This window comes from Epinephelus fuscoguttatus, linkage group LG16 (genome assembly GCF_011397635.1).
Source record: "Epinephelus fuscoguttatus linkage group LG16, E.fuscoguttatus.final_Chr_v1".
Taxonomy (NCBI): Eukaryota; Metazoa; Chordata; class Actinopteri; order Perciformes; family Serranidae; genus Epinephelus; species Epinephelus fuscoguttatus.
This window is the reverse complement of record NC_064767.1, coordinates 42394806-42420251: the sequence shown is the minus strand read 5'-3', so window position 1 is coordinate 42420251 and position 25446 is coordinate 42394806. Positions and strand designations below refer to the sequence as shown.

The following is a 25446-nucleotide window of genomic DNA, read 5'->3' as shown; positions in this document are numbered from 1 at the left end:
TTAGCCTGCTGATATATTATGTGTAGTTATTTTTGTTCAAAACAGTTGTTATCATAAATGAATACTATCACATTACAAAAATACATCATAATAATGATGATGATAATGATAATAATAATAATAATAATAAATTTAAATAATTAATCTTTAATGAATTTATAAGAGCTTTTCAGCACACAGATACATATATCTAAGCTTAATCCTGTCCATCTGTTACCAGGCACACTATTTCAATGTTTAGTGTGCACGTGGTACTTGTACTTGTAAGTTCTTATGAAAATTCCAGCTCCATGTCTCCATCTTCTTTCTCTGAAACTAAGTGTGACAGCATGACTTGGCTGCAGTACAAATAATGAAAACAAGTGATCCTGCAGCATCAATGGAAGATTATTGCAGTTCCTGTGAGTGTGAGGGTGAATGATTGGTTTCAACTCATGCCTTCTTACTTTTCCTCTGAAGTGGAAAGCCTGTGGCTGCATGGCTTCAATAAAGAGATTAGCCTATTGATAAATCATGACATGGCATGCAAGTGTGACAGCTCCCCGTGGGACTACACCCAATGTATGTCATGGAAAAAATGATATTAAAATAGAACAAAGGACAAACTTTTGAGGTGACTGGAGTAAATGCCACAAGCTGTTTGGAGCAATCATAGATCAAAGGGAGCTGTTTCCTGCTTGAGGTAGTTGGTTGTTGGGGAACGTCTCTAATGAACTCCTCTGTGCATATAGAGCCATCAGCACTCAGGTCCTTCTGGGGCTAGTGGGAATGATGGAGATCCGGCAATGCCTTCATCTGACCACCAGCTCCTGTGCACTAAGAGACACTATGTCAAGATGTAGTGCCCTGTATCTGTACCTTCTAATTGACACATGAGTGAGAAAAGTATAGCCCTAATGACACCATTAGGCTACAATATGCTGATGATGTGTGATTAGACATTATCAAGATTTTCAGGATACAGTAATGACATTATAACAGAATTAATGTTTTTTGTATTGTTTCAGTGGTCACTTGGTGCCATAAGAAAAGTTATTTAAGAAGCAAGCAGTAGCAGTGTCTGAATTTCTAACAGTGGCTGAAGTCGTAGCTGCAGGGATGGCAATATTATCCCTTCCAGTAGGAGTATGCTGAAATTTTACTTCTGCAAAGATACATGCATGATAAATGTGTGTCTCTTGATCCTGATTATTGGGTATTAATGGGAAATGTACTTGTTGATATTTATTGGTTTAATCTGCATTCTTTTCTCAAGTGTTTGTACAGTCTTTATGGATGCACTCTGGTAACAGAAATTGCAATTTTACGTTTGATACCCGTGTTATTACAACTGAGCAAAATATGTCGTACAGAACAGATCAACATAATAAATATACAGTATTCCATAGGACAAAATTAGACATAAAGAGACAGAGAGGGATGCCGGACAGATAGTAATGACAGTAGCTTACAACAACATTAATTTAAGTAATAATATTACAATAATATTTACGGCTATTGTGGAACAATATGTTGTAAGTATATGTTAATATATGATAGTATATGTATGTGGCAATAATCATATGTGTATAATAACAGAAAAAGTATGACTAATAATAACAGCAGCAGTTGGAGGCTTCAGGCAGGACCACAGCAACAGCACAACCACATCACACGATCCAGGCTCAGCTGCAATACAAGGTAACCTGACAGATAGTAGTGCACAAAGGCTCAAAAGAAGAAGCCAAGTTAGTGACATACAGTAGAGCCAAGTTAGCAAGATGCAGTAATAGGACATGAATATTAGCAAAGGCAAGAGAGAGAAGAGAAGGTGCTCTGTGTATTATAGGATGTGTATTATAGGAGGTCCCCTGGCAGACTAGGCCTATGTCAGCCTAACTAGGGACTGGTCCAAAATAAGCCTGAGCCAGCCATAACTATAAGCTTTATCAAAAAGGAAAGTCTTAAGTCTAATCTTATAATGTGGAGACGGTGTCTGCCTCCCGGTCAGAAACAGGAAGATGATTCCACAGAAGAGGTGCTTGATAGCTGAAGGCTATAGCTCCTGTTTTACCTTTGGAGACTATAGGAACCACGAGTAACCCTGATTCTCAGAGCGCAGTGTTCTGGTGGGATAATAGGGCACTATGAGCTCTCTAAGACATGACATATGACAGAGCCTGACCATTTAGAGCTCTGTAAGTTAGGAGAAGGATTTCAGCTAAAACGAGAAATGTGATCTCGTTTATTAGTTCCTGTTAGTACACGTGCCGCCGCATTCTGGATTAGCTGGAGAGTTTTTGAAGACTTATTAGAGCAACCTGATAATAGGGAGTTACAGTAGTCCAGCCTAGAGGTAACAAAAGCGTGGACCAATTTTTCTGCATCTTTTTGGGTCAGGATAGACCTAATTTTTGCATTGTTACGCAGATGAAAAAACGAAGTTCGTGATGTTTGTTTTAAATCACCGCTAGGTTTGCTGTTGTGCACTGCCTGTAGACCAAAACAAAGTGTGTCATGAGCCACTCCTCCCTCTACCTCTGCTCTCCGAGCTCATCCAGGATTTTATGTCTTTAAGGCATTTTTGAAGTTTAGTTAATTGATCCGTTTCTTCTTCTGGCTTTATCGATCAAGTTTAGTTAATAAAGCAATCTAAAAATTCCTTATGCTACTGTGTGGACACAGCTGTGACTGTTCATCATCTTTACCCATTCTATTCATGAATCTGAAAAGTGGCTGGCACTTGTTAGATGCTCATCACTCAAATTTTTTTACTTCACTGTCATGACTTTCATGACCCAGACATGTCATGTGTATTGTATGTCTCTTTGTAGTGCAGTTGCATCTTATTGTGGCTGTTTTGCATGTCCTTTAGCCATTTGATTGACTTTCTTCCAAGGAATATTTTCACTTCATACAGAGTCTTGGACAAAGGTCCCTCTGGGTTCTTGGCCCTGTGCCCAGTTTGCCCATTCAGCGATCTGTTTGTGTAGTTGTATGAATAAGTGCTTTCTAGATGTGTCTGCATGTATTTTTCAATATATTGAAAAAAACTGCACATGAACAGTTTTGCTTTCCCTCTTATTCCACCATATTTTACCTTTATATTGTCTTGGCCATCATAGGGAAAGCCAGGGTTTCCCAGGCACTCCTGAGTTAATGGTTAAGTCATTATTTAGTAGTGTGTGTGTCAGTTATAATATACCCAATTAAATCAGCAGGTTATAACTGTCTTTCTTCCACTGCAAAGGGCCAGGCTGGCATCCCTGGTACCCCTGGCATCCCTGGAAAGAGGGGCTACAGGGTAGGTCTGGAATAGAATGAGCACCCTGACTGTCTGGCTTAGATAACTGGTTGTCTGTAAAGTCAGATATTCATCACATTAGTGTTTTGTGATTGCCAATTAAAACTCAAAGTGCTTTTTTTTTTTTTTTTCACCTTTGTGTGCTGTTAGCTGTGCTTCACTTGCCATTGGTTAGAGTGCATTGGCCTTTGGTATAGTTAGCCAGCCTAAATGAATGATTCAAATAACCTAGATGGCAAGACCAAAACCATGCATTTTAAAGTCAAACATGATCTTTGTCTTTGTCTAATTTGTCTTTGTGCCTCAACACAACCACACATTAACCACAGCATTGTTCACATGTAAAATTTAGACATATACCACTACATAAATAGGAAAATGTATCCGTAGTTTGCAGAAATATACAATGCCAACACATTTTCTGGTGATTGGGTTCCTTCAGAATTGGGCTAGCAAACCTTATCATAGCCTGTGTCAGTCATTTCTTAGACCACTCATACATGCATTCTTTGATTCTGTCTGAATCCAAGAAGAATGGATTGTCTTGGATGTGTTGTGATCTGTGGGAATGTACAGAATTGCTAGAATAATCTTAATTCAAAGCCACGTACTAGCTTACTATCTTGCATTTTCATAGAGCTTTCAACTACATCTCACAGTCTTATCATGTAAGTTTTATCTGGGGATCTCATTTTTGGTGTCCCATGAGGCTATTTGTCGCACTTTGGAAATTTAGACAAAAGTGATACAGACTATAGGAGCTTAGTCTTAAACTTCAAGCTACTGAGATGCTTGACCCAGAGTAACCTGGTTGACGCGCCTTGCTAACTTACTGGTTTCTCACGTTACCGTTTTTGATGCTCAGTAAAGGAGCCCGGACGCTGGTCTTCTGATACATTATAACGAACATTTATTCAGATTTTTTGACAACTGATCAAACAAAGAAAACACCGGCAGTTAGCGCCACAGCGGTCAAAAATCTTTTGCCCTTCCGGGTCAAACACCTGATGATTATAGTGAGGTCACATCCTAAAATACCTGAACTCACCAGGTGATAGTATAGTGCCCCCCAATGCCAACACAGTGAATTACACAGTTAAAAGCAAACCTCCCAATAACATATTTGGCTCCTATACCGACACAAAAACAATAGTATGCAGTTAACCATTAACCACTGTTAGTCCATTAACATCATTGTATTGGACATGAAATATCTGTATTTATCAGTCAAACACTATTTTCCATTCAGCTAAGACTCTGTTCTGTATGTACGGCAGGGTGAGAAGGGAGAGCCAAGCATTGCAGCTCAGGGAATTAAAGGAGAACCAGGTTCACCAGGACTGCCAGGCCTAATGGGACCCAAGGTAAAGGGAAATGGTCTGATTAGTGGATAGATACCTGCAAATTCTCAATTATAGATTAAGGTAGGAAGGTAATACTTCAACAAAAGCTAGTGCTCATGGAACTCACTGTACGGGATTCCTCTTACAGGGTGACATAGGTGACAAAGGAGACAAGGTAAGATGAGAAAGCATTATGGAAAGAATACTATACCAAACACAAGTTGTGAATGTTTCTGGAGAATCTTAGTGTTATACCTTCATGTAACCTCTAGGGGGAAGTAGGTCCTGAAGGCCCAGCTGGACCAAGAGTAAGTTGTGACTGGCAGACTTACGATAACATGTTGCAAATATTGATACATAGCACACAGAATATTAATTTTAAATCTTTGTGGTTATGATAGTGTTTACAAATAGTCATTTTCACCTTGTAGGGTCCTCCGGGTCCACCTGGGGAGCCAGGAAAGGCTGAAATTCACAACAATGAAAATGTATGTAACATATAAAGTTTCACTGTTTTCTTAACATGCATAAAAACTATAGAATGAAAAAAAAAAGAATATTATAATATGTAATAATCCTCCACAGGATATTCGCAACTTACCCCTGATGGTAAGTACTTACTGGGGTTTATCAAGGCATATGCAAACACAGTCTAGTAGAAAAATTTTTATTAAATGACTTGATTTTTTTTTCCCCTCCCAGGGCCCCCCTGGATTACCTGGACCTTCTGGGCCCCCTGGACTCCCTGGTGCCAAGGTAAGACACATTTTAGAACAACAATTGACTTATGATGTTGTGTGTCCCATAGCCAGATTTACCTGTTATGGGGGCCCCGTGTTTTAATGTCTTTTTTTTGTTGTTGTTCATTCATTCATTCATCTTTTAACCGCTTCATCCTCTTGAGGGTCGCGGGGGGGCTGGAGCCTATCCCAGCTGACATCGGGCGAGAGCCAGGGTACACCCTGGACAGGTCGCCAGACTATCGCAGGGCTGACACATAGAGACAAACAACCATTCACGCTCACATTCACACCTACGGACAATTTAGAGTTACCAATTAACCTAGTTCCCAATCTGCATGTCTTTGGACTGTGGGAGGAAGCCGGAGTGCCCGGAGAGAACCCATGCTGACACGGGGACACCATGCAAACTCCGCACAGAAGGGCTCCCACGCCCGGGATCGAACCGGCAACCCTCTTGCTGTGAGGCGAGAGTGCTAACCACCACACCACCGTGCCACCCTTTTTTTGTTGTTGTTATAAAGAAAATGTATTTTGTATTATGCACCACATAAGTATAAAAACTAAAATAATAGATATGTTAAAACTAGGTCTCAGCTCCAGGCCCCTTCTCAAGACATAGCCAAAGAATTAGGTAATAAGTAAATGGTGCAAATTCTCTAACACAGTGACTACACAGGAGGGGTAGCATGGGAGCATGTTAGCAGAGCAGCAGCAGCAGCAACCTCAGTGCTTGGTGTGCGTCTACATAGGATACAGTTAGACACTGTATTGAGTTATAGGTCACTCACATTTTAGCAGAGCTCAGAACACAACACAGTCACTATAGTTATACACATAAAATTAAAGAAAATGCGCCGTTACACTGCCTGTGTAGACAGCTGGACAGAATAAAATAGCAGCACATCTGTATTCATTTGAATGAGGTCAGTCAGGCGAGGTGCCGATGCATGATGCTCCAAAAGAAATCACAGTGTTGTCTTGCAAATAAGTTAAACCTGACTCAGCTTCTACTGCAACACTATGTAACGTCATCCAGCAAGCAAGGCACCGTGTTGGCCCATTGAATACATGGGAAACCATCATTCCTGGTAGACTGGTAGACTTTGTCAATGCTATATTTCTCAACTCATTTGCCAGGAAAAAATGTTGGCATTTCTGCAAACCATGGATATATTACATTTGCACATTATTATATATGGCAAATTTATTGAAACTGAATTTCATGAACACTGTGCTTAAAGTGTGGATAGGTTTAGGCATAAAAAAACAACTTGGTTAGGAAAAGATCATGTTTTGGCTTAAAATCCCCAGTTTTGGGGGCACAATCCCAGCTGGAAACACAACAGTGTCTCTGTAAAAAAAAAAAAAGCCATGTCATGCTACTATCCCTGCAGAAATGCAGCAATATCAGCAGCAGTGGTCTGGAACTTGGCAGCCATCTTGCCTACACACCATCCACCGTCTCCTCCACCTACCGATGAAAGAATCAGCTGATATACTACCTCACTATGGAAGCGCTGATATGATATGTTTGAAAAGTGCAAATATGCAGCGTTTTTGCAGTGTTTTTGGTATCCTAGAAGCCTTTAAATGAATGGTTTTGTTACTCAAAGTGGACTTTTCATGTCTCATTGGTACCCAAGGCAACATTTCTACCAGTGCAGCCCTTTGCATAGTTCCAATGTAGGGCTAAATTTGTTCTGAATGCCTACTACCAAATTTGCAACTGATCCAGTTACCAGAAACCAACTGACATAGTAAATCTCAGACCCCCTAGGCTTACTGGCCCTGGGACAGTTTTCTGCTTTGCCCAGTCGGTAATACAGTCTTGATTTGACCTCAGGGTGAAGTTGGTCTACCTGGTCCTCCAGGATTGGATGGAGAGAAGGTAATAATTACTTACTAATCAGGACACTATATTACAAGCCAGACAGTTGAATTGTTGGATGTTGAATTGTTCTATTGTTGTGATAGATGTCTATTAATTGCAATAAATATGTAGAAATTATGATTAAAGCTCCCATTTTAGATTTCATTTATAATATGTCTGTCTTAACATGGCTTCCTTCAGGTACAATTAAGTGGAGTAAAATTGACCTTTTGTGTTTTCAGGGACCCCGGGGAAAGCCTGGAGAGCCTGGTCCTCCAGGCCCAGCTGGTCCTGAAGGTCCCAGAGGGGAGGGTGGTGTTATGGGTTTCCCAGGACCCAAAGGAGACAAGGGAGACATGGGTCCATCTGGATCACCTGTGAGTGACTGTGTTAACCACACACCACACCACATCACATCATTGCCTGGGGTTCCCTGACCAAAGTCCACATCCCACATCTGTCATTATCCAGAGGAAAGGCCATGTTTTTCGTTTTTTTTTTTTTTTTCTCCATCTGCCCTCTTATTATCTAATTAAAAGCTCTCTATCTTGGAAGGGACCCCAGGAATGACTCTGTGTTTAACTTTTAATTCATTGTGGCATGGATCCCAAAAGTGCCCCTGTATAAACGGCTGTACTATTTGTAGCCTGGTGTTACTTTAAGATCCTATAGTAAATACTCTTCTTCTGTATCGTATATATCTTCATGTTTTTGTTGTATGATGAGCAGCATTGCATACCTGACTATAGCATTTACGTACAGCTGAGAAAATGGGTATTGGGTTGTTAAAAGGACTGTCACTAAGTTGCAGTGTTGGGTACTCTAAAAATGTAATATATTATGCATTACTCGTTACTCACTCTTTTCAGAAGTAATAATATTACTTTACTTATTACTCCCTGCCAACAGTAATTCGCTACACTACTCATTACATTACTTTTCCTTATACACCCCATAAAATTGTTAAGTGCATATCTCCCCAAAATTCAGGTGTGTGCCTCTGTATGAATGTCAGGGTAATCGCCATTGAGTGTAGCTAAAGCTAGATCACTTGCAAATGTTTTTTTGTTTGTTTGTTTTTGTGTTTTTACCTGGGGGTCTTCAGTTGCCTGTGTCCAGTATTTTAACAAGGCTATGCCAGAAAGATGGAGACTCACAGTCGTGAAGCAACATTTCATCAAACAGTTATTAAGCCACAAGCTTCATTACTTCTTTGTGGCTGCAGCTGCCCATGATTAAAATCCAGTTTGGGTTTTTTAGCCAGCGTAGGGCTACAGGTGACATCCACAACCAAGGAAGGCTCAATGAGTATCATAGACAATTATCCATCGTTCCATCTTGTGCAGTGTGTCAGAGTAGATGACAACTGTCATCACGTCTGAGACACCTCTCTACGTTCCAACAGAAAGTCTGGCATGTTTGATTTTCTTTTTGTCGTTCACGACTGCTCCCATCATAGTCATCATTTTGACCAATAGAGACACAGAGCAGTCTGCTGCCGTAGACAACTGTACGGCAACAAAACCCCAGGCTTTTTGACATTTCCTCTAGGGACATTACCACAACAGAGTAAAGAGGGAAAAATGATGGGGTGAAACAGCAGAGGCACTTCAGCAACTCAGTGAGTACTGCCTTTAGCATCAAGCTTGCAAACAGTGTTATTTCTGTATAGTGGAGAAAGATATAAGGTAATAAAATTAAAAATAGCAGCAGGGCTTTTACTTACCAAAACTGCAGAGGGTACCAGCTTAATTGGAAACAGACTACATTATAAATGGACAGTTATTTATTATTCCCACTGTATTTTTATATTTTTGCTTTTTTCCCCGCTCCTTTTGCCTTGATAAAGTTGATGCATCGCGCCGTCATTTCAAACTCAACACTATCTGTACAAAATTAAAAGCCCCTTATAACTTCGGCTGAGAGAATCCCTCGATTTTCTAAAAATGCTTTTTATGGTGATGTCACGACCGAACAAAGGACCTGAACCCAAATGCACGACTCGGGAATCAAAGTTCAAAAAGTTTTATTAAATAAAAACACAAAATGAAAATCACTCTTGACAGAGGAAAACCTACACTTAAGGGCCGTCCACACCAAGAACTATAACTATAAATATAACTATAAATATACAGTTTTAAAAATCGTTCTAAACTCAAGTGTTCAGCAGCGTCCACACTACAACTATAACGACAACGATAGTGGTGGGCGATATCGTTTGGATCACTTTCAGAGCGATTTGATGAACGATAGAAACACTGACAGCCAATCAAAATCCATCCGAAATGACAGGTTGAGACGTTCATCACGTCACGTACCACTAAGAAAGCTCCAGGATTTTTTATATACCCATTTAAAAATGTGCAAATATCCGTAACAATATAGTTTTGTAACTTCAGTGATTTTGTTTCGCAAATACTGGGTAAATAACTGCAATAAAATACATTTTGCAGGGGAATACGTCTCCTCTTTTCCCCTCCATTCATAAAATGCAACCTGTGCGCTAGAGCTCTGCATGGGACTGTTTTCTTCAACCCGCTCCTGCCCACTCCCACTCAATTTCTGACCATTACCGCCCGCAATTTTATTTATTTTTCTACGTTTATATACTAATCACGCAGTGATTGAGGTTAAGGCAAGCCCGGTGCCAGGATGAAGTTACTGAGCGGGGCAAATCTTTATTATGCAACATAGGTTCACACAGTGAGTTATAAACAGCGCACAGCCGTGCGTAATTGTCGCTCGTAATGGCAGCTCCTCGCTGGTGAAACACAATAAACTGCACGTCTTCATTCATGTTTGTCTCATGACAGATGGAGCTAGGGCTGGGCGGTATGACCTAAAATTCATATCACGGTATAAATCGAATCCCTTCACGGTAACGGTATATATCGCGGTATAAATTTAAGTGTAAAAGTTATAATAGAAGTGTTTCTGAATGGGTTTTGTAGTCCCTTAGCAAAGCTAAATTGATAAAAAAAACAACAACAACACCAAAAGCAAAGATATAATGTATTTTTAGAGCTTTTATTGTGCAGAATGCAGATCTCAAAACTCAAAATTAAAACCCAGTACTCTATGGTGCAAAATGTCCCCTGGGATCTATACCAAAAGGTAATTTCCTTCTTTTAGCAAAATCCTAAATGACTGAGTTGTGTTTTTTCCACCTGGACCTTTATGCTCTGCCATTTCTCCTCTAATCATCATGCTATAACCTGTGACAGGCTGCTATGATACCACAACTATCACACATTTACATATGGAGTTTTTTGTGGAGCCCCTAGCATCACATAGGTTTACATTACCAAAGGTTTATGACAAACTTTCTTGCCGAAAACCAACTCCCATGTGCGCACGGCGAGAGAGGAGAGGGAGAGACGCTGTGCTGCTGCCAGAGGAGACACTGAATGAGTTTCCTCTGAGCGGTAAGTCGCTAAAAGAGTCTGAGAAGTCCGGGGCTGTTCATAAGACATTAACTCACTCACTCACAAGTTCTCCAGCAACACATGTTGCACGTGCTACGCTAAATCACGGACGTGAACCAGCTCCTCTTGCTCCGCTGTCGCTGTGCTCGCAGCCATTTTCACACTGAGCCAGGTGTGATGACGTCATCGACGATAGGACGGTAGAGCGCAAATCTCTACCATGGGCCAAATTTATATCATTTCTACCATCTACCGCATATACCGTGCAGCCCTAGATGGAGCTTACAGACAGACAGGTGGAGCAAGCGGTAAATTGGTTTTCTTTTTCTTTCTCGCAACATACAGCAATAACAGGTCATCAATATGTTCACGTTTCCAACCACTTTTCCCCACTCAGCGACACACCTGCTGAGGATAAAACTCTGGTTATTGGCAGCTCTATTCTGAGAAACGTGAAGTTAGCAACACCAGCGACCATAGTCAAATGTATCCCTGGGGCCAGAGCGGGCGACATTCAATCTAATTTAAAACTGCTGGCTAAAGCTAAACGTAGATTCAGTAAGATTGTTATTCACGTCGGCGTCAATGACACCCGGTTACGCCAATCGGAGGTCACTAAAATTAATATTGCCTCGGTGTGTGAATATGCAAAAACGATGTCGGACTCCGTAGTTTTCTCTGGACCCCTCCCAAATCTGACCAGTGACGACATGTTTAGCCGCATGTCATCATTTAATCGTTGGCTGTCCAGGTGGTGTCCAGCAAACGATGTGGGTTTCGTTAATAATTGGCAAACTTTCTGGGGAAAACCTGGTCTTATTAGGAGAGACGGCATTCATCCCACTTTGGATGGAGCTGCTCTCATTTCTAGCAACCTGGCAAACTTTATTAGTAATTTAAATCCCTGACAACCCAGAGTTGAGACCAGGACTCAGAGTCGCAGTCCTATATGCCTCTCTGAGCTTCTAGTTCAGTTACCCAGCCATAGTTTTCATAGTTTTATACAAACGGTGTCTGTCCCCCGACCACCTAAATTATTTAAATCTAAAATTAAACAAAGAGGAGTTGTGCATAACAACCTCATAAAAATTAAAACCTCTTCTGTGACAGAAAGACAAAACAGGAGAATTAAATGTGGACTGTTAAATATCAGGTCTCTATCGTCTAAAGCAGTGTTAGTAAATGAATTAATATCAGATAATCATATTGATTTACTCAGTCTCACTGAAACCTGGCTGTGTCCAGATGAATATGTTAGTTTAAATGAGTCCACTCCTCCCAGTCATAATAATACCCACATTCCTCGAGGCAGCGGCCGAGGAGGGGGAGTTGCAGCCATTTTTAACTCTAGTCTGTTAATCAGCCCTAAACCTAAACTAGATTATAATTCATTTGAAAGCCTTGTTCTTAGTCTTTTACATCCGACCTGGAAAACCTCGCAGCCACTTTTATTTGTTATAGTGTACCGTGCTCCTGGCCCGTATTCTGAATTTGTATCTGAATTCTCAGAGTTTTTATCCAGTTTAGTTCTTAAATCAGATAAAGTTATTATTGTAGGCGATTTTAACATTCATGTCGACGTTGATAATGTCTCCTGGCTACCGCGTTTATCTCATTATTAGACTCCATTGGCTTCAGTCAGGGTGTACATGAACCCACTCACTGTTTTAACCATACCCTCGATCTAGTTCTGACGTATGGAATTGAAATTGATAATCTAAAAGTCTTTCCACAGAATCCCTCGCTATCGGATCATTATCTGATTACTTTTGATTGCTTTTTACTCGATTACACGCCACTCAGCAACAGTTACTATACTAGATGTTTATCAGATAGTGCTGTCGCAAAATTTAAGGAAAAGATTACTCCGTCATTAAATTCAATATCAAGTCCCTCAGTAACAGAGGTTTCCTGTACCGACTTTGATCATTTTGTCGATAGCGCTGTAGGCTCGCTGCAAACAACACTTGACTCTGTAGCTCCTCTTAAAAAGAAGTTAAAAAAGTAAAGAAAATTCGCTCCTTGGTATAACTCTCAAACCCGTAAGTTAAAACAAATATCGCGAAAATTTGAAAGGAATTGGCGATTAACCAAACTGGAAGAATCTCGTTTGATCTGGACAGACAGTCTCAAAACTTATAAGAGGGGTCTCTGCAATGCCAGAGCAAACTATTACTCAGCATTAATAGAAGACAATAAGAACAATCCCAGGTTTCTTTTCAGCACTGTAGCCAGGCTGACTGAGAGTCAGAGCTCTATTGAGCCTTGTATTCCTTTAGCCCTTAGCAGTAATGATTTTATGAGCTTTTTTAATGACAAAATTCTAACTATTAGAAGCAAAATTAATGACCTCCTGTCCTCAGATAGTACCTATCTAACCTCAAACACAGCTGTAAAACCTAATATATATTTAGATTGCTTCTCCCCAATTTCTCTTCAAGAATTGACCGCATTGATTTCTTCATCTAAATCATCAACGTGTCTCTTAGACCCCATCCCAACTAGGCTACTTAAGGAGGTCTTTCCTTTAGTTAACACTCATATATTAGATATGATCAATATATCCTTATTAACAGGCTATGTACCACAGTCTTTTAAGGTAGCTGTAATTAAACCTCTACTAAAAAAGCCCACCCTGGATCCAGAGGTGTCAGCCAACTATAGACCAATATCTAATCTTCCCTTTATGTCAAAGATCCTTGAGAAAGTAGTCGCAGACCAGCTGTGTGATTTTCTCCATGATAATAATCTATTTGAGGAATTTCAGTCAGGATTTAGAGTGCATCATAGCACTGAGACAGCACTAGTTAAAATTACAAATGACCTTCTGATTGCTTCAGACAAAGGACTTGTCTCTGTACTTGTTTTATTAGATCTTAGTGCGGCGTTTGACACAATTGACCATCAAATTCTACTGTAGAGACTGGATCACTTAATTGGCCTAAAAGGTTCTGCACTGAGCTGGTTTAAATCTTATTTATCTGATCGTTTTCAGTTTGTTCATGTTCATAATGAATCGTCCTTACGTACCAAAGTTTGTTTTGGAGTTCCGCAAGGTTCTGTGCTCGGACCAATCCTATTTACTCTATATATGCTTCCTCTAGGTAACGTCATTAGAAATCACTCTATAAATTTCCATTGTTATGCGGATGATACACAGTTGTATTTATCGATGAAGCCAGAAGAAAGTAATCAATTAACTAAACTCCATAACTGCCTTAAAGACAGAAAAACCTGGATGAGCTCCAATTTCCTGATGTTAAATTCAGACAACACTGAAGTTATTGTTCTTGGCCCCAAACAACTCAGAGACTCTTTATCTGATGACATAGTTTCTCTAGATGACATTGGTCTGGCCTCTAGCCCTACCGTAAGAAACCTCGGAGTAATATTTGATCAAGATTTGTCTTTTAATTCTCATTTAAAACAAACCTCACGGACTGCATTTTTTCATCTGCGTAATATTGCGAAAATTAGGCCTATCCTGACCCGAAAAGATGCAGAAAAATTGGTCCACGCTTTTGTTACCTCAAGGCCGGATTACTGTAACTCTATTATCAGGTAGCTCTAGTAAGTCCTTAAAAACTCTCCAGCTAATTCAGAATGCAGCAGCACGTGTACTAACAGGAACTAAGAAACGAGATCATATTTCTCCTGTTTTAGCTTCTCTGCACTGGCTCCCTGTAAAATCCAGAATTGAATTTAAAATCCTACTGTTAACTTATAAAGCTCTAAATGGTCAAGCTCAGTCATATCTTAGAGAGCTCATAGTGCCTTATTATCCCACCAGAACTCTGCACTCTGAGAACGCAGGGTTACTCGTGGTCCCTAAAGTCTCCAAAAGTAGATCAGGAGCCAGAGCCTTCAGCTATCAGGCTCCTCTCCTGTGGAATCATCTTCCTGTTACGGTCCGGGAGGCAGACACCGTCTTCACATTTAAGACTAGACATAAGACTTTCCTCTTTGACAAAGCTTATAGTTAGGGCTGGCGCAGGCTTGCCCTGTACCAGCCCCTAGTTAGGCTGACTTAGGCCTAGTCTGCCGGAGGACCCCCCTATAATACACCGGGCACCTTCTCTCCTTCTCTCTCTCTCTCTCTCGTATTCTATTACTGCATCTTGCTAACTCGGCCATTCTGGATGTCACTAACTCGGCTTCTTCTCCGGAGCCTTTGTGCTCCACTGTCTCTCAGATTAACTCATATCGCAGCGGTGCCTGGACAGCGTGACGTGTGTGGTTGTGCTGCTGCCGTGGTCCTGCCAGATGCCTCCTGCTGCTGCTGCCATCATTAGTCATTAGTCATACTTCTACTGTTATTATACACATATGACTATTGTCACACTTGTATACTGCCAGATATTAATACATACTTTCAACATATTGTACCGCAGTAGCCAGAACTATAACTATAATATTATTACTTTCAATAATGTTGTTTTAAGTTACTGTCATTACCTGCATCTCTCTCTCTCTCTCTCTCTCTCTCTCTCTCTTTCTCTGTCTCATTGTGTCATGTGGATTACTGTTAATTTGTTATGCTGATCTGTTCTGTACGACATCTATTGCACGTCTGTCCGTCCTGGAAGAGGGATCCCTCCTCAGTTGCTCTTCCTGAGGTTTCTACTGTTTTTTCCCCCGTTAAAGGGGTTTTTTTGGTGAGTTTTTCCTTATCCGCTGTGAGGGTCATAAGGACAGAGGGATGTCGTATGCTGTAAAGCCCTGTGAGGCAAATTGTGATTTGTGATATTGGGCTTTATAAATAAAATTGAATTGAATTGAATTGAATCAATATCCATTTTATCCACCACTCTGCTCCCCTGCCGACCGCAACGAGCAGTGTGTGTTTGGCGTAACCTAGCAACACAACGATATCGTTCATTGGTGTGGATGCTGCCATTCTTATCATTATAGTTAACGTTACAGTTATCTTTCTTGGTGTGGACGGCCCTTTAATCAAGAACAAAAATGATCTAGAAAATAAACGCTATATCTTAAGAAATAAAACCCACTGACTAAAGCTAGGCTAAGAGAAAACAAACAAAAACTCTACTGAGGCTGTACTACTACTAGGAAAAACAAAGAGAAAATCAAACTTGAACAAAGTATCAAAACAAGACCTGACAATGGCAATGGCAAATGGCATGGACACGACGCTGGTCTTCTCACACAAAGGACAAGATGAACTGGCACAGGACAAAGGGAGACACAGACTATATATACACAAGTTAAGGGCACAGGTGGAAACAGTCAGGGGCAAGGCAAGTTGACTGAAATGAGAGGAGAGTTAGCTTTCAAAATAAATAACAATAATTTCACAGCGAGTAACTCATGGTTACCGACATCATAGTTTCGCTCTGCCGATGAAAGCTTCCTGGAGATCATGGTAGCAACTGGGAATGGAGTTCAGGTCAGGCAGGTCGACTTTCAAGTCTGTGTGGGGAGGGACAGGAACACAGTTAAGGGCAGCAACAACCCCAATTTCCACCTCTTTGCTTGGGTCAACACCTGACCCCACCCCGGGCCCTCCCCACCTCATAACCCTCCCTGAACACCAGTCAATGTGGGGGTTATGTTTCTTGAGCCAGGGAAACCCTAGGATCAGAGGGTGTTGGGCTGAGTGAAACAGGTGAAAAGTCATTAGTTCATGGTGATCCTCAATGCACACTGCCACAGGTTCAGTCACGTGTGTTACTTTAAATATGAAGCTGCCATCTAAGGCACTGGCTTTCAAGGGCTGAGGCAAAGGTTCAGTCTTAATATCCATCTTATGGGCAAAACTCCAGTCCATAAGACTTTCATCTGCCCCAGAGTCAACTAACACTCCCAGCAAAACAGTGGTGCATGATGTATTACCTGGATGTTAGTCAGAGAGCGAGAAGAACTGTCAGAGGTGGAGAAGCGGCTCACCAGGGGTCCCCCCCTTCACCTGGTGGGCCTTCTCTTTTGCTGGGCACGCTGCCAGTAGATTTCCTTGTTCCCCACAGTAGAAACACCTCCCTTCTTGTAGGCAGCGTCGTCGTTCTTCCACATACAACTTGGCCCGTCCCAGCGGCATGGGTTCCTCCGAGCCGCCAGAGGACGCTGCTCTCCGCAGGACTGGCGATGATGGGCGAGGAAAATCCCTCCAACCAGGTGAAGGGCGACCTCTGGTCATGGAAAACTGTATATCGTGACTTCTCCTTTTTTTGCTCCTTCAAGCGATGGTCAGTTCTGACAGCTAACGCGATCACAGCATCAAGATCCTCAGGTAAATCGAGGGGAACCAAAAAATCTTGTATGGGATCAGAGAGTCCTTTGATAAATGCATCATACAGTGCTGTGGCATTCCATCCGCTATCTGTGGCTAAGGTGCGGAAGCGGGTGCCATACCTTGCCTGATGCTGCTCACCTCTCATGCCGTTTCTCTGCCTGACGTGGTGGGGTCGAAAACCCTCCTCAAAGTCTCTATGAACTGATCCAGAGATTGACAGATTGGTGAACCACGGGACCATTCTGCCATAGCCCACGCCTTTGCTCTCCCAGTGAGATGGGAGATCATGAACGCCACCTTGGATTTCTCTGTGGGGAAGGCTAATGGCAATTGTTCATAATGCATTTCACAGTTCACAACGAACGAGCAGCATTCCCCAGACTCACCAGAGAATTTTTTGGGTGGAGCCAGGCATGGGGAACTGGAACTGGTGGTGCTTCGGTGGCCGCCAGAGAAGGCGTGGCTGAGGACTCTTGGTTAGGTGAGCGAGCATCTGATGAATCTGAGTAAACAGGAGATTCACCTGGGCCATCATGGCAGACTTGAAATCCTCTTGACAGTTTGCCAGCTGTTTCACTCCGCGTTGCAGGGCGGACAACAGATCCTCCTGCTGATTAAGGCGGGTGCCTTGGGAGCAAATGGCTGCCGTCAGGTGGTCTGAGTCGGCTTGGTTCATGCTGGCCAGTTTGTTCCGTCACGACCGAACAAAGGACCTGAACCCAAACGCATGACTCGGGAATCAAAGCTTTATTAAATAAAAACACAAAATGAAAATCACTCTTGACAGAGGAAAACCCACACTTAATCTAAGAACAAAAATGATCTAGAAAATAAACGCTATATCTTAAGAAACAAAACTCACTGACTAAAGCTAGACTAAGAGAAAACAAACAGAAAACACTCTACTGAGGCAGAAAATCAAACTTGAACAAAGTGTCAAAACAACAAGACCTGACAATGGCATGGACACGACGCTGGTTCTCTCACACAAAGGACGAGATGGACTGGCACAGGACAAAGGGAGACGCAGACTATATATACACAAGGTAAGGGCACAGGTGGAAACAATCAGGGGTGAGGCAGACAATCAGACAGCGGGAAAATACACAGGGGAAGGAGCAAGTTGCCTGAAATGAGAGGAGAGTTAGCTTTCAAAATAAAACAGGAAATAACAAGACAACATAGACACGAGACAAAACTGATTAAATGAACTTAATGGCCTCTAGTTTCGCACCCGGGCGAGGCACCCGACTGGGTGTGGCCAGGCGGATTTTGCAAGTTTGGTACACCGTGCACACTGGCGCAGCTACTCCTCTTTCCCACCTCCATCCCTCCTACCTGCGCAAGTCGGAAAGAGGGAGGAGAGAAGGCGTGGAGTGGGTTTTACACAGCCGATTCACATCACACCAATCAAATGAGCCCCTCTCCTCGCCCTTAAATGCACCGCACAAAGGCGTAATGAGAATTTACTCAATTCGCCATGGTGACCAAACTTCTCCCGGGAGGAAACTGATGTTTTGGTGCGGGAGGTCCAAGCTCACAGTGTCCGAATATACGGAACTGCGAGCAGACCTCCACAGGCTGATGATGCAAAGGTAGCCTGGGAGGAGGTCACCACAATTGTAAATCAATGTTGCATTTCTCTCGTGCACACACGCTCTCTCTTTCTCTCTCGCAGTCTCACTCTGTTTCTTTTCTTTTGACTTTTCTAAGATGACAGATGCTGAATATATATTCTCTATCTGATGCTGTGGCTGTTTGTGGTTGGCTGAGAGGGATGTGAACTTATTGGTTTGCAGCTGTGTTAATCAAATCAGGTTGGGTTTCCATTACGCATGCCAAACGTGCCAAACGGTGCCAGTCCCCTTTAATCTGACATCAGATGTGATGGGACAGTCGATATAGAGATACATTTAGGTGCTGATTGCAGGTAGTTGCATTGAATAGTGGTTTCTGTGGGTATTGATTGCATTGTTAATGTGGCTGACATTCTGGAAACCTGCCTGTGAGGTTTTGGTGACGTGTGCCAAACTGCCACTACACTGGCTGCGCTCCGCCTGCACTGACAGTAGACCTGTTTTCAGCTGGTGAGCTTTTAGCATCTTATCTCAGTGCACCTCTGTCTGCCAAACTACCAAACTGAGCGCGCTTCGGGTTGCGCTGCTCGAAACTAGCTCTGCGCGGGGTTCGACACCCTGCGCCACGCCGGGAAACTAGAGGCCAACATCGTTTCTTGGACATGACAGGTGAAACATTTGCAGGAACTTGTGGAGAATTCAGTGATTTGCATGTTTTCATGCGGTACTTCAAATGTAGCACCTGCCATCTGGTGGCACTTTTTACATTACTACAATAATATTTCTTCTGGCATATGAACAGTGACTGAAATTTTAGTGATAATAATAAAAATAGGACAAGAATAACCCGATAACATCACACACATCGTGAAAGACAACCGGGGATGATTAGAGTGGACCATTGTGTAATGGTAAAAGTCCTGTAATCAAAAATATAAAATAAAAATATTGCCAATCCCTGGTACAAGCTCTGTCTTGGTCAACAGAAGGAAAAGGCTAGGGCGTCGGTTGCTTAGTGGTAGAGCAGGCGCCCCCTGTACAAGGCTGTTACTGCAACGGCCCGGGTTCGACTCCAGCCTGTGGCCCTTTGCTGCATGTCACTCCCTCTCTTTCGCTCCCCCTCCATGCTCATCTGTCCTATCAATTAAAGGCTTAAAATATATCAAGCCCAAAAATATCATTAAAAAAAAAAAAACTGAGTAAAGTCACCTCAGCTGGTTTAATTTTGTCTGAAGGAGTAAGGGCAATTACACACTTGTTTCATCATTGCAATATGTGCAGTCTTGCACACACAACATTCAGGAGTAGGAGTGAGTAACTCAGTCCTATAAGACTGTAACAAAATTTGATGTCAATAAAGTCAGAAGTCAAAACAAACACGCTCAGCCCTCGGAAGTATGAATGGGTGCTAAAGAAAAATGTAAAAAATGTGTACAAAAGGTACAGGACAGCACTCCAATTATAATGTTTATTGCCACACAAACATTTTGCAAGAGTACCTGGCTGCAGACCTCCAACCTCCACGGGTGACAGGAAACACGTGACCTCCATGGGTGACAGGAAACACGTGACCTCCACCGTTGACAGGAAACACGGGACCTCAGCAGCGGAAGTTCTTCTTGTAGCGGCAGACCTTCGGGCTTTTATTGTGTATTATTGTATATTTAGTAAATAATAATGATTTTTAAAAACTTCGGCCTTCACAGTTGATACGAAATGCGTTAACTCAACAGCGGAAAATGTTCGTATTCTATGTACTCGATGTTTGGTTCTTAAAACGTGCAATTTTGCACACAGAAATAAATTATAAATAAAAATATTAATGAATAGTAACACACATTCATACACACACACACATATATATATATATATATATATATATATATATATATATATATATATATATATATATATTATACAAAATTATTATGAAGCAATAATTATATATAATATAAAAATAAAAATAAAATAAACAATTTCTTATAAATAATTTAATAAACAAACCGAAACCAGTAATAATGTTAAAATAAACAAGTTTTGTTTAAGATAAATAAACCCCAGCAATTAAAACCTATTTTAAATGACTAAATTAAATTAACCAAGTTCTGACAGCACATCATGTGAATTTTTTTTTATCAAAAATTGCTGTGATTATGTGATCCTGTATAGTCATGTATGAGGATATATGTGTAACATATTTTTTTCTTTGCTTGCTTGTTTTTTTTCCCTTTTCTTTCTAGACTTATTTGTTAATTTTTATTTATGTACACCACCTCCACCTCCAGATTAAAAAAAAATCTTGAATGTCTTTCAAAAAGCAATAAAAACTTGACTTTTAAAAAAAGATCAAAAATTGCATGAGACATGTCCCCCTTATCCATCAAAACAAAGAGAAAGAAACAAGACATCACTACAGTTCAACATCATTTTTATTAGTTTATTTTAACAGACAAATCAAAACTTTCTCCCACTGGCCATGAGAATCTCTGCATGGTACCGGCTTAGTCCTTGGGCCTCCAGTACTTTGATGGTAATCTGAAAAACAAATAGAAAATGATGAAATTGTCCCTTTTGCTGTCCTAGATAACATGAAAGTATGCTCAACCAGGTTTATCAAAAGGTGTAAGTTATGTGTGGCAGCCCCTGCTCTGCCTGTCACTAGGTGTGTGTTTCCCTGCAGGTATCTGGTAGGTGGAATGGTTGTGGGCCTAACTGTGGACACTTGGGCTCTGTGTTCCAAGGGCTTAAAATCTGAGCACCCTAGATTCTTATTCCTGTGGGATCACTGTCAAACACCTGTTATGAATTAATCAGGGAAAATACCTGTAGTGGTATGCTAATTTTGTAATGTTAGGTATAGAGATCTACAGATAATATAATCAAACAACAACGTGATGAGATGTAACATAATGCACTGTCATCTTGTGTGTCAATGTCTTACACTTTATATAAGGATAATTTTATTGCAAAGAGCTGTGGCATCACACAAACCAGCAGTTTGTCTTTTGTTTTTCACAATAAAATCAACACACACACTTCTTCAAGAAACAGTGCGCATAAATCTAGCTTTATTACACAAGGGTTCCCTTTATAGTTATTATACGTAACATTATATGCTCTAGTCTGGGGTTCCCCAAACTCTATAAAACGACATTAAAAACACACCACAGTCTCACTAGTAAACGCAGTGCATGGTAATATATCAACAGTCAGATCAGGCTACGAGATTTGTGGATCATACAGTTTATGAACTTAGCTAAAGTCAATGCTAAAATTAGCGTAGCCGTTTGTATAGCAGGCAGACAGGAGGTTGGAGGTCTGCTTTCATTAAATGCTTACAGCCACTCAACACTTTGTTTTTTGTTTTTATTTCAACATACCTTACCTCGCCTCTTGTCGCTCGCCGAGATATACTTTTGTCGTTTCTATGATAATATTGCACAAAACCGTTGTTGCCGCTTTCTCAATGCATACGTCTCAATGAAGTATGCACATGCGCAAATACTACGCTAGCGCACGTGTTTCCTGTCAACGGTGGAGGTCACGTGTTTCCTGTCACCCATGGAGGTCACGTGTTTCCTGTCACCCGTGGAGGTTGGAGGTCTGCAGCCAGGTCCCTCTCACATTTTGGGTGAAACCCGCTGAGCAACAAAGTTGCTTGTTCACACTGAGGAAGGGTTTCACCCGAAACGTTTGTGAGGCAATAAACATTATAATTGGAGTGCTGTCCTGTACCTTTTGTACACATTTTTTACATGTCAATAGAGTCAAAATCCTGAAAATTCTATTCACTATAGTGTTTTTCACATTATTTGAATTGACAAAGAATTCATCATGGTTGCCTTAAAGGGATAGTGCACCCAAAAATGAAAATTCAGCCATTATCTACTCACCCATATGCCGACGGAGGCTCTGGTGAAGTTTTAGGCCCTGTTTATACGACAACGATTTCAACTGAAAACGGTAAACTTAAGTTGCGTTTTGGCCGATCGTTTACACGACAACTGCGTTTTGGGTGCCTGAAAACGCAACGATCTGAAAACGGGTTCCAGAGTGCAACATTTTGGAAACGGCAGCGTCTCAGTTGTCATGTAAACTTGCAATATGCAGTTCCTCTGAAAACTGACTTTTCGCACATGCGCATTATGGTTCCAGTCACTAGGCATGCCGACCGTCACAACAACAATACCGAGCTCTGTTTGTGCTACTCACCCTGTTGATTTGAAGTGAAGTGTAGATCTGTTACTGTAGCAACTCCACTTCGTCGTCCATCCAAAGTTATCAGTGCTTTCGCCGTTGTGTCATCTTTGTTTTGGTTTGTAATCACGGCGTTGTAGAGGAAGGTGCTTCAGCGCAGGCGCATGGCGTCATGCCATGGTGTTGCTTTGCAAATTTACACTGCCACCCATTGGCCTGGCATGCATACTACAGCGTTTCCAGTAGATTTTGCAGCTCCATGTGAACAGGGATCGTTTCAATAACGTCGTATAACGTCATATAAACGCAGAAGATTTTTAAAATGCAAAGGACAGACTTTTCCGTTTTTACTGAAATCATTGTTGTATAAACAGCTCCTTAGAGTCCTCACATCCCTTGCGGAGATTGGCGGGGGGAGCAGCTAGCATACCTATTGGTAGACGGCGCCCCAGACTAACGTCCAAGAACACAAATTTGAATCCACAAAGTACCTCCAAACTGCTCATCCATAGTGATCCAAGTGTGCTGCAGCCGCGACATAAAAAGTTGTTTCGAAAAACGTCATATGAATTTTTAGCCTCACTGTAGCCTGTAGCTCTGACTGCTTCTCTGTGCTCCGCGTTCACGTGTGCGCGCGCTCAGGGTGATCGGTGATCTCTGAAGAGCAGCAGTCTCGTCAGTACTGATGTCCAGATTCTCAAGTGCAGGCATCGCCAATTCCCAGTCTGAGCAGCAAAGACTTTCCTCATCCGTTGGCATTGCTTTGCATTTAAAACAACTACACCATCAGGTTTCCAGTGCTCGACTCCGATATTCAGCAGCTGGCTGAGGGTTAGGCTCATGAGCTGCGGCGGCTGCTTCGTCCAGTAGCCTGAGTTCCGTGCGTATACTCGGGCTCAAACAAATACGGCTCAACAAAGAAATGCTGTTCCTCCTCAATTTCAAAGTCTTCAGACATGTTGGGTAGTCCTTTGCTAAAAGACCGTAGTGCAAATTATCTTTTAGCTCTGTGGTGCACGTGTCACGTGATGTAAACACGGGTAAGCAAAGCTCATGCTTTCGCTGGTCTTGCGCAGGCGTGCACACGTGAGCGCGGAGCACAGAGAAGCAGTCAGAGCCACAGGTTCCGTGAGGCTAAAAACAGAGTTCATATAATGTTTTTCAAAACAACTTTTTATGTCGCGGCTGCAGCACACTTGGATCACTATGGATGAGCAGTATGGAGGTACTCTGTGGATTCAATTTTGTGTTCTTGGATGTTAGTCTGGGGCGCCGTCTACCATTAGGTGTGCTAGCCGCTCCACCCTCCGATCTCCGCAAGGGATGTGAGCACTCTAAAACTTCACCAGGGCCTCCGTCGGCATATGGGTGCGTAGATAATGGCTGAATTTTCATTTTTGGGTGCACTATCCCTTTAATTGTCTAAGAGGCTTTTTTGTAGAGAGCATTGAGATCAGGGGAGGGTCATCAAATTATATGCCCCTGGGCACAAGTCTGACATGCCCCCCCACCATTCCTCACCGGCCAAACATATGTCAGATAATCATAACAAAAACTTCGCAATTTAGGTACAGTTAGATACGCGTGGGCCTCTGTGTCTGTCTGTCTCCACTTTTGCCTTCTGATTATAAAAGGTTGCAAATAACAACATGGACCAATCAATGTAAACTAATCTCCCATTTAAAGATGACACAGTAGACCATTTCTGCTTTTACAAGATGTCTAATGTAGCCTGTCAGACACACAGTCAGACACATACCTGTCCTCTCTCTCCCTTCTCCTCTCCTCTCCTCTCCTCTCCTCTCCTCTCCTCTCCTCTCCTCTCCTCTCCCCTCTCCTCTCCTCTGGTCTGTCTGTCTGTCTGTCTGTCTCCACTTCTCCACTTCTCCACTCTCTCCTCTGCTGGGCCTCTGTGCCTGTCTGTCTCCACTTCTGCCTTTAGATAATCAATCAATTCAATTTTATTTATAAAGCCCAATATCACAAATCACAGTTTGCCTCATAGGCCTCTACAGCATACGACATCCCTCTGTCCTTAGGACCCTCACAGCGGATAAGGGAAAAACTCCCCAACAAAAACCCTTTAACAGGGGAAAAAAAACGGTAGAAACCTCAGGAAGAGCAACTGAGGAGGGATACCTCTTCCAGGACAGACAGACGTGCAATAGATGTTGTACAGAACAGATCAGCATAATCAATTAACAGTAATCCATATGACACAATGAGACGGACAGAAAGAGAGAGAGAGAGAGATGCAGGACAGACGGTAATGACAGTAATATTATAATTATAGTTCTGGCTACTGTGGTACAATATGTTGAAAGTATATATTAATATCTGATAGTATACATATGTGACAATAATCATATGTGTATAATAACAGTGGAAGTATGACTAATGATACCACGGCAGCAGCACAACCACACATGTCACACTATCCAGGCACCGCTGCAATACGAGTTAATCTGAGAGACAGTGGAGCACAAAGGCTCCGGAGGAGAAGTCGAGTGACATCCAGAATGGGAGAGAGAGAGAGAGAGAGAGAGAGAGAGAGAGAGAGAGAGAGAGAGAGAGAGAGAGAGAGAGAGAGAAGGAGAGAAGGTTCCCGGTGTATTATGGGGGTCCTCTGGCAGACTAAGCCTAAGTCAGCCTAACTAGGGGCTGGTACAAGGAAAGCCTGAGCCAGCCATAACTATAAGCTTGATCAAAGAGGAAAGTCTTAAGTCTAGTCTTAAATGTGGAGACGGTGTCTGCCTCC

At 41.9% G+C, this 25446-nt stretch overlaps 1 protein-coding gene across 3 annotated transcripts in view; it reads left to right on the top strand.

The window, feature by feature from the left end:
- The window catches only part of col13a1 (collagen, type XIII, alpha 1), a 200598-nt gene that overhangs the window by 102348 nt on the left and 72804 nt on the right, over positions 1–25446 (top strand). For all 3 annotated transcript variants that reach the window (XM_049601203.1, XM_049601202.1, XM_049601204.1), the window contains exons 21-29: positions 3230–3283; positions 4561–4647; positions 4775–4801; positions 4899–4934; positions 5058–5114; positions 5212–5235; positions 5329–5382; positions 7213–7257; positions 7482–7616. In XM_049601203.1, coding sequence (XP_049457160.1) covers positions 3230–3283; positions 4561–4647; positions 4775–4801; positions 4899–4934; positions 5058–5114; positions 5212–5235; positions 5329–5382; positions 7213–7257; positions 7482–7616 — 519 coding nt within the window. The remainder of the gene's footprint in view (positions 1–3229; positions 3284–4560; positions 4648–4774; positions 4802–4898; positions 4935–5057; positions 5115–5211; positions 5236–5328; positions 5383–7212; positions 7258–7481; positions 7617–25446) is intronic.